Source organism: Polypterus senegalus, chromosome 5, assembly GCF_016835505.1.
Source record: "Polypterus senegalus isolate Bchr_013 chromosome 5, ASM1683550v1, whole genome shotgun sequence".
Taxonomy (NCBI): Eukaryota; Metazoa; Chordata; class Cladistia; order Polypteriformes; family Polypteridae; genus Polypterus; species Polypterus senegalus.
In genome coordinates this window covers 5,484,643-5,500,207 of record NC_053158.1, presented here as the reverse complement: position 1 = coordinate 5,500,207, position 15,565 = coordinate 5,484,643, and the positions used below count along the sequence as shown (strand labels likewise).

Genomic DNA, 15,565 nt, shown 5'->3' with positions numbered 1-15,565 from the left:
CAAGTCAACTTAACCCACATGTCTCTGGAGTTTGGGTGAACATGGAGCATCGGGAAGTACACGAAGAGAACATGCAGACTCCTCGAAGATAGAACTCCCGGGAGACATGAACCCCAGTTTCCTTTTTGAGACGCTGCAGTTCCACCCCTCAGACACAGACATCGTCATTCTCAACTAAGTTATACCCGACCTCCTCGGCATACTTTTTTTATTATTATTATTATTATTATTATTATTATATAGTATTAGTATTATTATTATTATTATTATTAGTATTATTGTTCAGATATGTAAATGACAGTTCCTTCCTCTCCCATAACATCATCCATCCATTGTTTGTGCTGTCGTGCACCGCACGCTTGTCACACATAAGGGAAGAGTCGGTTCAGGACGGGACGCCGATCCGTTTTCGATCTCACCTACACTCAGATCGTTAGCTAAATTGCTCACATTTTCTCTTGTTCGTTTTTTCCGTCGATTCCGAGATGACCTTCGCGTAGTTTATGTTTCGACAGATGAGCTCCGCTGACCAGGGAGAAAGTGGAAGATCCTTGTTTTTTGCGAATAGACGAGTCGTTCTTTGTTCAGTGCCTGTGAGTTTGGAAATGACGAGTCCACTTTCAGCCGGGAAGTTTACCTCTACTGCGGCCTTTCATACCGAAGTTTGGTGAAGTCACAGAAGACGATACTTCGCGGGGTATTTTTGTAGGAGCTGATCTAAGCACGAGATGGGCCGGGAAGGAGTCAAGTGCGCGACAGCCAATCAACGCGGCAGGGGCGGAGAATCCCGTCTTATTTTAGCGATGGGATCGATCACAAGTCAATGGAACAGGAAACGAGATCTCGAGATCGTTTTCTTTTCAGTTATTTTCGCTATTTTGCCTTTTTTAGTTTCATTGCGATATTTCAGAAATTAAGGTAAGCAAGATAGCTTTACCCCCGATCTTTAAAAATTAAAAAAGAAAGAAAGTTCACCAGCCCTGCCGCATGGGGGCGCTTCCACCGATCCCTGCTAACTCTGTCTTTTCATTTCTCGTTTCGGACACTTGCGAAGTTGTCGGGATGCTGAGGAATTTAGTCTTCTGTCTGGGAGTCATCCGGATAACGTCGATGGAGACGGCTTTTGAAATTGGGGAAGCTAAGCTGGCAGGAATTCAGGAGACCTCCGGCACGAACATGGTGGCGCTCACTGCTCCGAACCCGCGCAAAGGTGAGTCAGGCTGGGGCCATCTTCTTATGGAATGAATTCAGATCTGTCTGTGAGTTTGGTATATGTAGAGGATGTGCAGATCGTTAAAAAGAGAAATCTATACATATAGTGTCTGTCGTGAGGCGATCTGTAAACTCAACTCGATTCGATTACTTAACTGCTTTGACGATGAAGGGGCATTCGGCCAAATGGAACTTAAACTTTTCTTTTTCTCCTGTTTTGTTTCCCATGAATTGAGATCTGGCAGTGTCGGAGTGCCGGGTTATAACTCGATCCATGTCTATCAATATGTCCAGGTAGAGATGCGTTTTACAGACGCATCCCCATGAAGATTCAGTCGGTCCCGTTTTTCTTTTTTTTTTTTTTTCAGTTGGAGTTGTAGGTCAGGTGACTTGCTGAGGGTCACACTGTGGTGTCAGTAGCGCGATCTGAAATCTAAAGTCTAAGCCACTGCCTCACATCAACTTACGGAGTTTTAGTGAAGGTCTTTTTAAATATGTGTGACTGGCTGACTATTAGGTAGTCCCACTCTCCTGGTTTATCTGGTAAGTCATTTTAGGAGCAAATATAGTCTTGGTTAAGGTCTTATTACACACAGAAGTATTATTAAGGACTTGTTTTAATCATTGGTGCTTTATAAATTCGTTTATGGAATCGCTTTATAGATTTGATTCAGCTGAAGTCTTGTTCAACACAGCATTAAATGTTAAATTGAGTGTAATAATCCTTGAAAGTGCCGAGCAAGCAGTTAACATCATGTCTTAACGGCAAGTTACCGAATGAAGAGACCTTCCAGTTAATATCTTTCTGTCCGTCGGATCACGCCTGGTTGCCAGTATAGGGCCAGTGTAGATCCATGCCCACCCACTTTTCTCATTGGCCCTCCCTATTTTGTAGCATATACATTTTTTTTTTTTTTTTAAACAAATGAAAAGTAACCTTTTCTGCATACATGCATCTTAATTGACATCTCATTGGATTAAATTGTATTATTTAATTAATTCATTATTAATTATTTATTATTATTATTATTATTATTATTGTAACATCAGTGACGGTCGAATCCCATAATCGCACCCTAAGTGGGGGGACGGGGATGGTGCCTCTCTGTGTCTATAGAAGTATTAGACTTCAATGACATTGTCCTCCTTGGTGTGTGGAGCACATGCCCCTTTTACTTATACAATTGGTGCCCCTTGGGGTCCAAAGCAGGTAGTCAGTATTAGACTTCGATGGCATTGTCCCCCGGGTGTCCAGGGTGTGTGCCCCTTATAGTTAAACAGTCGGCAACCCTCAGTTTCCAAGCCAGGCAGTCAGTCTTAAACTTTAATGACATTGCCCCCCTTGGTGTTGGAGTGCATGCCGCTGTTAGTTAAACAGTTGGCACCCCTCGGTGTCCATAGAAGGTAGTCAATATTAAACTTTAATGACATTGCCTCCCATGGTGTTTGAGCGAGTGCCCAACAGTTGGCACCCCTCGGTTTCTATGGCAGGTAATCAGTATTAAACTTTAACAACCTTGTCCCCCGGGGTGTCCAAAGTGTGTGCCCCTTTTAGTTAAACAGTTGGCACCTCTCAGTTTCCATGGCAGGTAGTCAGTATTAGATTTCGATGACATTGTCCCCTTCGGTGTGTGAAGCCTATGCCTCTTTTACTTATACAAATGGTGCCCCTCAGATTCCATAGCATGTAGCCAGCATTAGACTTTGATGACATTGTCCCCCTCAGTGTCTGGAGTGCATGCCCGTTTTAATTAAACAGTTTGCACCCCTCTGTTTCCATGGTGGGTAGCCAGTCTTAAACTTTAACAACTTTGTCCCCCTCGGTGTCAAGAGTGTGTGCCCCTTATAGTTAAACAGTTGGCACCCCTCGGTTTCCATGGCAGGTAGGCAGTCTTAAAACTTTGATGACATTGCCCCCCATGGTGTTGGAGTGCATGCCCCTATTAGTTACATAATTGACACCCCTCGGTGTCCAGAGCAGGTAGTCCGTATTAGATTTCAATGGCATTGTCCCCTTCAGTGTGTGAAGTCTATGCCCCTTTTACTTATACAAATGGCTCCCCTCGGTGTCCATAGCAAGTAGTGAGCATTAGACTTTGATGACATTGTCCCCCTCAGTGTCCGGAGTAAATGCCCCTTTTAAATAAACTGTTGGCGTCCCTCAGTTTCCATGGTGGGTAGCCAGTATTTTGATGACATTGACCTCCTTGGTGCCTGGAGTGTGTACCCCTTTTAGTTGCACAATTGGTGCCCTCTCTGTATACATAATGTGGATTTTATGACGCACATGCCCCTTAGCGTTCATAAATGGTGCCCCTAATGAATCGACCAGCTCAGGCAGTAATTGCCATTCTAAAGTTCTTGTCGTGGGTTCTTCTTGCCACCCCTGACATGATGCTCACCCACTTAACAAATCCTGGTTCTTGAATGACACTTAATGGCTCTTGACTGGGTTGTGTTGTTTCTTGTGGAGCCATTGTTTGACCGAGCACCATTTCATTCTCGTGTGGGTTCTTTGCACATGAAGTTGGTTCTTTGTGCTTTCAAGAACTTTCCAATATGTAGGAAAAATTGAAATCTTTCATTCCTGGAAGGCTACCTAAGAAAACCTGAACTCGGCCTGTGTGATTGCATGCACTGAGAGTCCTTTTAACCCACTGGGATTTCACCAATCTGATCCCAGACAGCCATGGCTATTTACTGCATGGAGGATAATACAGAGATGAAGGGGTTTTCTGGAACCTTCATGTGAGTGGGTCTTTTGGGAGCCAAAATGGTCCTCCTATGGCATTTTCTTGAAGGACCATGCTAACTAGGGTAAGAAAATAAGAGTTGTGCCAACCATCCATCCACCCATCCGTTATCCAGCCCACTATATCCTAACTACAGGGTCACGGGGGTCTGCTGAAGCCAATCCCAGCCAACACAGGGTGCAAGGCAGGAAACAAACCCCAGGCAAGGCGCCAGCCCACCACAGGGCTTGTGCCAACCACCAAAACCTAAAATATCAGACATTAGCAGGAGACTGTTAACTACTGGCTCACTTTCAATGTATCTCAACCCTGGGGGGTCACTAGGTGCCCCAAAATGGTTAGAAAAAAATGTTTTAGGGGTCTTCTGATTGCTGATTTCAGTTCTGCACCCAATCAAATGCGTAATACAAGTCTGTAAAGGAGGTCAAGGATGTTTACCAGACACTAGCAGATCATAAACTGAGAATGAATCAGCGGTGAGTGAGAGACACAAGAAGGTTCAAGATGACAGGGAGTGCAAGGTTCATATTTATTGTAACTGCAAAAGTGTTTGAGTGCGATGTAAATGTCTTCAGGAAATAAATAGTCTTAAAATAACTTAAAATGTGGATTTCCTCAGTCAATAAATAGATCTTCTTTTTCTTCTTCTGGCTGCTCCCATTAGGGGTTGCCACAGTGGATCATCTTCTTCCATATCTTTCTGTCCTCGTCATCTTGTTCTGTCACACCCACCACCTGCATGTCCTCTCTCACCACATCCATAAACCTTCTCTTAGGCCTTCCTCTTCCCTGACAGCTCTATCCTTAGCACCCTTCTCCCAATTTACATAGCATCTCTCCTCTTCATATGTCCAAACCAATGCAATCTCACCTCTCTGACTTTGTCTCCCTAACGTCCAACCTGAGCTGACCCTCTAATGTCCTCATTTCTAATCCTGTCCATCCTCGTCACACCCAATGTAAATCTTAACATCTTTAACTCTGCCACCTCCAGCTCTGTCTCCTATGCCACCGTCTCCAGCCCATATAATATAGCTGGTCTCACTACCGTCCTGTAGACCTTCCCTTTCACTCTTGTTGATAACCATCTGTCACAAATCACTCCTGACTTTCGTCTCCACCTTTCCTGCACCCTCTTTATCACTTCTCCTCCACACTCCCAGTTACTCTGTACTGTTGATCCCAAGTATTTAAACTCATCCAACTTCGCCAGCTCTACTCCCTCATCCTCACCATTCCACTGACCTCCCTCTCATTTACACACATGTATTCTGTCTTGGTGGTCCTACTGACCTTCATTCCTCTCCTCTCATATCTCCACCTCTCCAGGGTCTTCTCAACCTTTTCCCTACTATCTCTACAGATCACAATGTCATCAACAAGATTTTTGCCCGCGCACAACTGACCAAAATCCCACCATTGACACCACTATGTTGTAGCGGTGCTACATGATTAACATCATCATAAGTGTATTTTGTGCTGACGCCCGTCTTTCGTAGCGTTGTCCTGTTTACATGATCTGTGTGTCTTTGTCAATATGCTCCACTGGAAACAAAGGGGGAAGGATAACACAGTGGAACCGTGGTCCCTCATGATAATTTGTCCTGTCAATCCCATCACCTGCATCCAGGACATTGACTATTTAAACAGGAGGACAAAAAGTTCTGGTATACTGCCCATTCATTATAGAGTCAGGAGAAAGCAGCATCCCAGATCATTTACACCTTTTTCTACTTGACACTTTCAACACCTGACAACCTTACCTTTGCAACACAAAACCCTGGGGTTCTGGACTACGCAGACACACCGAGGATAAGCACGGTGAGACTGTTTCTTGTTGTTTGGCATGAGGAGCGAGCCATCATTCTCATCCGTATAATTGCCATTGGACACTTTTTTCCATCTGAACAAGGTTCACAAACATTATTCATTTTCCATGTAATCTTCTGGACTTTTATGTGCATGTCATGTTCAGTGTGGGGTCAAGAGAGGGTTTGTGTTGTATATTAACTTTTTGCTACACCTTTTTTTATTATTACTTTCTGCTGGTCACTTTTGGGGTTGATGTTGGGGCTGGTTGGGGTGTGATATATATATATATATACTGCTCAAAAGAATTAAAGGAACACTTTTTAATGAGAGTATAGCATAAAGTCAATGAAACTTATGGGATATTAATCTGGTCAGTTAAGTAGCAGAGGGGGTTGTTAATCAGTTTCAGCTGCTGTGGTGTTAATGAAATTAACAACAGATGCACTAGAGGGGCAACAATGAGATGACCCCCAAAACAGGAATGGTTTAACAGGTGGAGGCCACTGACATTTTTCCCTCCTCATCTTTTCTGACTTTTTCTTCACTAGTTTTGTATTTGGCTACAGTCAGTGTCACTACTGGTAGCATGAGGCGATACCTGGACCCTACAGAGGTTGCACAGGTAGTCCAACTTCTCCAGGATGGCACATCAATACGTGTCATTGCCAGAAGGTTTGCTGTGTCTCCCTGCACAGTCTCAAGGGCATGGAGGAGATTCTAGGAGACAAGCAGTTACTCTAGAAGAGACGGAGAGGGCCATAGAAGGTCCATAACCCATCAGCAGGACCAGTATCTGCTCCTTTGGGCAAGGAGGAACAGGATGAGCACTGCCAGAGCCCCACAAAATGACCTCCAGCAGGCCACTGGTGTGAATGTCTCTGACCAAACAACCAGAAAGACTTCATGAGGGTGACCCAAGGGCCCCATGTCCTCTAATGGGCCCTGAGCTCACTGCCCAGCAGCATGCAGCTCGATTGGCATTCGCCATAGAATACCAGAATTGGCAGATGCACCACTGGTGCCCTGTGCTTTTTACAGATGAGAGCAGGTTCACCCTGAGTATATGTGAAAGAAGTGAAAGGGTCTGGAGAAGCCATGGAGAACATTATGCTGCCTGTAACATCATTCAGCATGAGCAGTTTGGTGGTGGGTTAATGATTGTCTGGGGAGGCATATCCATGGAGGGTCACACAGACCGCTACAGGCTTGACAAAGGCACCTTGGCTGCCATTAGGTATCAGGATGAAATCCTTGGACCCATTGTCAGACCCTATGCTGGTACAGTGGCTCCTGGTGCACGACAATTCCTGGCCTCATGTGGTGAGAGTATGCAGGCAGTTCCTGGAGGATGAAGGAATTGATACCATTGACTGGCCACCACACTTTCCTGACCTAAATCCAATAGAACACCTCTGGGACATTATGTTTTGGTCCATCCAATGCCACCAGGTTGCACCTCAGACTGTCCAGGAGCTCAGTGATGCCCTGGTCCAGATCTGGGAGGAGATCCCCCACAACACCATCTGTCATCTCATTAGAAGCATGCACCGATGTTGTCAGGCATGTATACAAGAACACAGGGGCCATACAAAGTGCTGCGTACAATTTGGAGTTCCTGCAATTCAATTTTGGCAAAATGGACTAGCCTGCCACATAATGTTTTCACTCTGATTTTTGGGGCGTCTTTGAATTCAAGGCTCTGTAGGTTGATCATTTTCATTTCCATCAAACAACGTGGCATCCTTTCGTTCCTAACACATTACCCGGTCTATATCAGTATAGATATCCAGGAGGATTTCTTTTTTCCATTGAGATCTGATGTGTTTTCAAAGTGTTCCTTTAATTTTTTGAGCAGTTTATATATATTTATATATATATATATATTGTTTGGAGTTTGTTCACTTATTTTTTTATTAATAATAGGGGACTTCGCCCCCTGCTCGCTTTGCTCGCCCACCCCCAGCCTGCACTAGCCGCCAGCCACTTCACGTCTCTGCCGCTCGCTTATGTGGATTTCTCTTTCACCAAAACAACAAATCTTTTAATTCTCGCAGATAGGCCTCTTCATTAGGAAAGAAACACTACTTTTCCCTGATGGCAACACAAATTAGATGATCTAAAAGTCTCCAACTTAAAGTTTAAATCCGAACAATATCTATATACTTCTGTCATATCACCTATGTCCATATTTTCAATCTCTTTTCGCTGTTCTGTTATTTCACCAAGTAATGATTTCCATTTGTTAGCGCTAATGCGATCTTTACTATCAGTTTTTTGAGACTTTCAAAATTTAGTTCTTTCTTTATCTCTAACCTGCTCTGCATGGCAACGTTTTTGAACCTCTTTACAACATTCTACTTTGACTTCTACTCTTTGTCTTTTATTTCCAGACCCTGGCGTAGTTAAATCTCTTGGCACAAAGTCTCATCTCATGTGACTTGAAATTATTTCATGTAGAAATCCAAAAAAACTCCTTTGTCCGTGTTTTGCAGATATATTTCGTGTAAAGCGCAATTGTTTTGGACGTACAGATTTGTATTCATTATTGGCTGTAGAATTTCTAATATGTCTGATCGTTTAACTCTTTCGATTCTTTGTTGCATCACTTCTCCTTGATCATAAATATAAACCTGATGAACTGTGATTTCTTTGAAATTAAACTTGTCGTAGCTTTAATTGTTGCAGTACCACAGATTCTTATAGCGTGTGGTCCTGAATCGTGTAAATCTACATTTTTAACATTGAATGATGCGAACACGAACAGATCCTTGTAGATGCAAATATTTTGTCTTTAGTGTTTGTAGATTTCACTTTCACCAAATAACAAATCTTTTAATTCTCACGGATAGGCATCTTCATTGGGAGGAAACACTACTTTCCCCCGATGGAAACGCGGATTAGATGATCTACAAGTCTCCTACTTAAACTTTAAAGCTGAACAATATCTACATACTTCTGTCATATCACCTATGTTTATTTATTTGATCTCTTTTCGCTGTTCTGCTATTTCACTGAGTAATAATTTACGTTTGTTTGCGCTAATGGTGATCTTTACTATCATTATTTTGTGACTTTCGAATTTTAGCACTTTTATTCTCTCTAACCTGCTCTGCATGTGTATTGCGCCAATGTTTTAGAACCTCCTTATGACGTTCTACTTTGTCATCTGCTCTTTGTCTTTTATTTCCAACCCCAGGTGTGGTTACATCTCTGGGCACAAAGTCTCGTTTCTTGAAATGGGACTTGAAATTACCTTTCTGGTAAAGTTTTATCTCGTCCCAGGCTAAAAACTCTCGTCTCACGGGACTTGAAATTACATTCTGATAAAGTCTTGTCACGTCCCAGGCTAAAAATTCTCATCTCACGGGACTTGAAATTACATTTCTGATAAAGTCTCGTCTAATCCCAGGCTAAAAATTCTCGTCTCACGGGACTTGAAATTACATTTCTGACAAAGTCTCATCTCGTCCCAGGCTAAAAACTCTCGTCTCATGGGACTTGAAATTACATTTCTGATAAAGTCTCGTCTCATCCCAGGCTAAAAAGTCTTCTCTCGACCAAGGATTTTTTTTTTTATACAATAGAGACATACACTCACTTTATTATTTTACATACTGTTTGTTTGTTTTTTTTTATTTTTGATCAGCAATTGGGGAAGTTTATTTGGAAGAACTACGACCTGTCTAAAATCCTCAGCTTGCCAGGCCACAGGTCTTGGTGGTGTAGCTGGCGGAAAGGCAGAGTGAGTCGGCCGTTATAATGTTATCGTGAGCAAATCACTTCACCTTCCTGCGCTTTGACTAAAAACACAAAGGAAACACAACCAATTGTTTCTCAAAGGGTTTTAGTCACCTCAGATAAATGGTGTCAGTCAAGTAAGTAAACGTAAATGCGAAACTAAAATTACAAAACGCCACCACTCTTCAGTCCCGTGATAAGAGGAATTAGAAAATGGTGGAGATCAAATGGATTGGCAGTGATCTCTGTTTGGGGAAAAAAAAAAAAAAAACTTTCGGAATAAGACAATTTGATAGGAGAAAGTGAAGGAAAGGCCATCAATTATATTATCGATATTTCAGTGTCTCATAACGTGCAGATCGCCTTTCAACATTTATTCCTCAGGATTTTAATTTCCACATATTATAACCAAGGCCGTGCTTTGCTTGCGAATCCTGGGTGTTTATTTACCTGTTGACTTCACGCTGTGTTGTCTGCGGTTGGTGAATTTTTTCTTTAGTGCCTACCACCCAGGACAGTATGGGAGAATGTTTAAGTCATAAAGGGGGTAATAAATAGGCAAATGACTGTACTATGGAATGTGACAAAAAAGAGGACACATACAGTGCCTTTGGAAAGTATTTACTGTAATTGATATAAACTTTAACACAGTAAGCCATTAAACAATTTTAAGTGGGGAAAAAAAAAATGGTATGCTCTTAATGCTTTGTATTGATTTAGCATGAATGTCTGTTTTGCTAAAAAGCTCTACCAATGTTAATTACGCTCAACATGTCTGGCCATCGTTAGACAAACCCCAGTGGGTTGTGTTAAAGTTAATGTTGTTGGTTGCTTTGGTGTGAACAATCTCATCTGTGCTAAAGGTGTTAGCATAACTCAAGGAAGTCGTTTTACCATTGTGTTTATTTCACGTTCCATGTATTCATTTTTTTGGCTCTGAACTTGTCTTTAAACTCCCTGGAGGTCAGACATTGTAAAATAACCCTGCAATTTGATGTAACATCTTAAACTTTAAATGGGTTCCAGCCATGGCTCCAGACCAAAATATTTGGTTACAGTATATGGTATGATAAAGACCCAAAAATCCAACAGGTAACAATATAACTAACATTGCGGGTATGGTGGGCCTTAAATGATTTGGGGAGAGGACCTCGGGAATGAACAGAAGAACATGTGAAATTTGACAGTCGAGAGGAGGCCATTCAGTCCATCGAGCCTGTTTGTTTAGCTACTAGCTAAGCTCTCCCCGTGTCTCATCCAGATTCTTCTCAAAGGTTCTTAAGGTTTTTGCTTCGACTCCACGTTTCGGTAGTTTATTCCAGAGTAAGGACGTGCTTCCAGGCTTCAGTTTTAAAAGCACTTCCCTTTCATTTCCACTGATATCCTCGAGTACGTGATTCACCCTTAAGCTGAAAGAATGTTGCTGGATCTCCTTTATCGACGCCTTTGAGGATTTTAAAATACCTGGTTTACATTGTCCATGCAGTCTGCTCTGCTAAACAGGTTTTATTCTCCGAGTCTGTCAGAGTAGGACGTGTCCTCAAGTCCCATGATGCACTTGGTCACTCGTTTTTGCACAGCTTCAAATGCTGCTAAAGTTATGCTTGAAAGTTTGTGAACTCTTTAGAATTTTCTATATTTCTACATAAATGTGACCTAAAATGTCATCAGATTTTCACTCAAGTCCTAAAAGTAGATAAAGAGAAACCAGTTAAACAAATGAGACAAAAATATTATACTTGGTCATTTATTTATTAAGGAAAATGATCGAATATTACATATTTGTGAGTGGCAAAAGTATGTGAACCTCACGGATGATCAGTTAGTTTGAAGGTGAAATTCGAGTCGGGTGTTTTCAACCAATGGGATGCCAATCAGGTGTGAGTGGGCACCCTGTGTGATTTAAAGACCAGGATCTATCAAAGTCTGCTCTTCACAACACAGGTTTGTGGAAGTGTATCATGGCACGAACAAAGGAGATTTCTGAGGACCTCACAAAAAGAGTTGTTGATGCTCATCAGGCTTGAAAAGGTTACCAAACCATCCCTAAAGAGTTTGGACTCCACCAATCCACAGTCAGACAGATTGTGTACAAATGGAGGAAATTCAAGACCATTGTTACCCTCCGCAGGAGTGGCTGACCAACAAAGATTACTCCAAGAGCAAGGCACACGTGTAATAGTCGGCGAGGTCACAAAGGACCACAGGGTAACTTCTAAGCAACTGAAGGCCTCTCTCACATTGGCTAATGTTCATGTTCATGAGTCCACCATCAGGAGAACACTGAAGAACAATGGTGTGCATGGCAGGGTGGCAAGGAGAAAGCCACTGCTCTCCAAAAAAACATTGCTGCTCGTCTGCAGTTTGCTAAAGATCATGTGGACAAACCAGAAGGTTATTGGAAGAATGTTTTATGGACGGATGAGACCAAAATAGAACTGTTTGGTTTAAATGAATAGCGTTATGTTTGGAGAAATGAAAACACTGCATTCCAGCATAAGAACCTTATCCCATCTGTGAAACATGCTGGTGGTAGTATCACGGTTTGGGCCTGTTTTACTGCATCTGGGCCAGGACAGCTTGCCTTCATTGATGGAACAATGAATTCTGAATGATATCAGAGAATTCTAAAGGAAAATGTCAGGACATCTGTCCATGAACTGAATCTCAAGAGAAGGTGGGTCGTGCAGCAAGACAACGACCCTAAGCACACAAGTCGTTATACCAAAGAATGGCTAAAGAAGAATAAAGTGAATGTTCTGGAATGGTCAAGTCAAAGTCCTGACCTTAATCCAATCAAAATGTTGTGGAAGGACCTGAAGCGAGCAGTTCATGTGAGGAAACCCACCAACATCCCAGAGTTGAAGCTGTTCTGTACGGAGGAATGGGAAAATTCCCTCCAAGCCGGTGTGCAGGAATGATCAGAAGTTACCGGAAACATTTAGTTGAGTTATTGGGGGGTCACACCAGATACTGAAAGCAAAGGTTCACATACTTTTGCCACTCACAAATATGTAATATTCTATCATTTTCCAATAAATTATTATATATATATATATAAATAATATAAATATAAAAATTATATAATTATTTTCAAATAAATGACCAAGTATGATATTTTTGTCTCATTTGTTTAACTGGTTTCTCTTTATCTACTTTTAGGACTTGAGTGAAAATCTGATGACATTTTAGGTCACATTTATGCAGAAATATAGAAAATTCTAAAGGGTTCACAAACTTTCAAGCACAACTGTATGCCTTTCTTATGCCGTGGTGACAAGAACTGCACATAATACTCCAAATTTGGCTTTGGTGATGCATTTAAAAGAGGAAACACACAAGAGAGAAGAGGTAAAGGAATATCTCCACACTTAAAAGCTTTGATTTTGCTGGGTCTACTCTAAATTTGCCCCACCAAAGTTAAACTTAACATTTTTAGTCTTTGTACCTGCACTCCTCCAAAACACTGAGAACTGAATTATATTGTGGTCACTTGACCCTGGTGGTCCAATCACTTCTATGGCCTCAATTCTGCCCTGATTATTATAAAAAACGAAATCTACGCGGCTTCACCCGTCATTGGTGCGTTAACATACTGTGTCAAAAAAAAAGTCACTGATTACGTTTAAAAACATCTGTTCTTATGCTTCGTTATTTGTAAAGGTATCCCAGTTAACATTTGGGTAGTTAAACACCCCATAACTATAATATCAACCTGTAAATTTTCCCTTTTAATATCACTAAAGAGATTTATGTTGAAATTATTGTCTGCATTGGGAGGTATATAACATATTCCTAAATTAAGGCCTCTTTCCGTAATGCTTTCCAGACAAAGCCAGATGTCCTCACTAAGATGGGGCTCATCATCCAACAGAAGAGGCCTTGCGTTTAATTTCTGTTTGTCATAAAGAGCAACCCCAAACCCTTTTCTGTTCTTTCTATCCTTCCTAAAAAATGTGTTTCCCTCTATGTTATACTCATGTCCATCTTTGTTACGGTGATGTTTAATGGGCCCCCTTACAAGATAAAGTCGCTTTAATTTTTATGGGTCGTTGACAAAAAATGACTTCTGTGTTCAATTTTTCTTTAAGAACAAGTACATGTCTCAAAAGAAATTAAATGGGGGTGGCACAGTAGTGCTGCCACCTCACAACAATGAGTCCAGGGTTCAGGTCGCGGTGATGCCAATGTGGAGTTTTCATGCTCCCCCATGTGCATGTGAGTTTCCTCTCACAGTACAAAGTCATGTACCTTAGGCAGACTTGTGTGAAGTGTGTGTTTTCACCCCACAATGGACCGGATTGTTCCTGTCTTGCGCTTGATGTTTGCTGAGGTAGGCTCAAACTTCCCTGTGACGCTACTTGGGATAAGCTGGGTTTAGAAAAAAGAAGGATGGATGAATTGGCTCTGTGTAGTAGCAGCAGCAGTCCAATTGTCACTTATTGCTCAGAATACAGCGATTGTTGAGCATCTAATACTTCTTATTCTTCTTTCTGCTGCTCCCATTAGGGATCGCCACAGAAGATCATCTTCTTCCATATAATTCTGTCCATTAATTCTTATTATTTTACACCCATCACCTTCATGTCCTCTCTCAGCACATCCTTTAACCTTCTCTAAAGCCTTCGCCTTCTCCTCTTCCCTGGCAGCTTTATTCTTAACATCCTTCTTCCAATATACCCAGCATTTCTCCTCTGCACATGTCCAAACCAACGCAATCTCGCCTCTATGACTTTGTCTTCCAACCGTCCAACTTGAGCTGATCCTCTAATGTCCTCACTTCTAATCCTGTCCATCCTCGTCACACCCAATGCAAATCTTAGCATCTTTAACTCTGCCACCTCCAGCTCTGTCTCCAGTGCCACCGTCTCCAGCCCATATAACATAGCTGGTCTCACTACCGTCCTGTAGACCTTCCCTTTCACTCTTGCTAATACCCGTCTGTCACAAATTACTCCTGACACTCTTCTCCACCCACTCTACCCTGCCTGCAGTCTCTTTTTCTCCTCTCTTCCACAAACCCCATTACTCTGTACTGTTGATCCCAAGTATTTAAACTCATCCACCTTCGCCAACTCTACTCTCTCATCCTCACCATTCCACTGATCTCCCTCTCATTCATACACATGTATTCTGTTGTGGTGGCCCTACTGACCTTCATTCCTCTTCTCTCATATCTCCACCTCTCCAGGGTCTCCTCAACTTTCATCCTACTCTCACTAGAGATCACAATGTCATCAGCAAACCTCATAGTCCACAGGGACTCCTGTCTAATCTCGTCTGTCAACCTGTCCATCATCATTGCAAATAAGAAAGGGCTCAGAGCCGATCCCTGATGTAATCAAAACTCCAACTTGAATGCATCTGTCACTCCTACCGCAGACCTCACTACGGTCACACTTCCCTTTTACATATCCTGTACAACTCTTACGTACTTCTCGCCCACTCCCGACTTCCTCATACAATACCACAGGTCCTCTCCAGGCACCCTGTCATATGCTTTCTCCAGGTCTCCTTCTGGACTTCTCTCTACTTCTCCATTAACATTCTCAGAGCAAACATTGCATCTCTGGTGCTCTTTCATGGCTTGAAGCCATACTGCTTCTCAATAATTATCACCGCACTTCTTAACTGAGCTTCCACTACTCCTTCCCATGACTTCATGCTGTGGCTCATCAATTTTATTCCCCTGTAGTTACTGCAGTCCTGCACATCCACCTTATTCTTAAATATCGGCACCAGTACACTTCTTCTCCACTCCTCAGGCAACCTCACACTTTCCAAGATTCCATTAAACAATCTGGTTAAAAACTCCACTGCCATCTCTCCTAGACACCTTCATGCTTCCATAGGTATGTCATCTGGACCAATGGCCTTTCCATTTTTCATCCTCTTCATAGCTGTCCTTACTTCCTCCTGGCTAATCCAATGAACTTCCTGGTTCACTTTCTCCACATCATCCAACCTCTTCTCTCTCTCGTTCTCTTCATTCATCAGCCTCTCAAAGTACTCTTTCCATCTGCTCAACACACTCTCCTCACTTGTGAGTT

The 15,565-nt window shown here is 42.2% G+C and overlaps 1 protein-coding gene across 1 annotated transcript in view; it reads left to right on the top strand.

Moving 5' to 3' along the window:
* Positions 1-810: 810 nt before the first annotated feature.
* LOC120529953 (agouti-related protein-like) overlaps positions 811-15,565 on the top strand; it is a 96,380-nt gene continuing 81,625 nt past the window's right edge. Inside the window, exons 1-2 of the mRNA XM_039754157.1 lie at positions 811-918; positions 1,055-1,210. Coding sequence (XP_039610091.1) covers positions 1,063-1,210 — 148 coding nt within the window. The 5' untranslated portion in view covers positions 811-918; positions 1,055-1,062. The remainder of the gene's footprint in view (positions 919-1,054; positions 1,211-15,565) is intronic.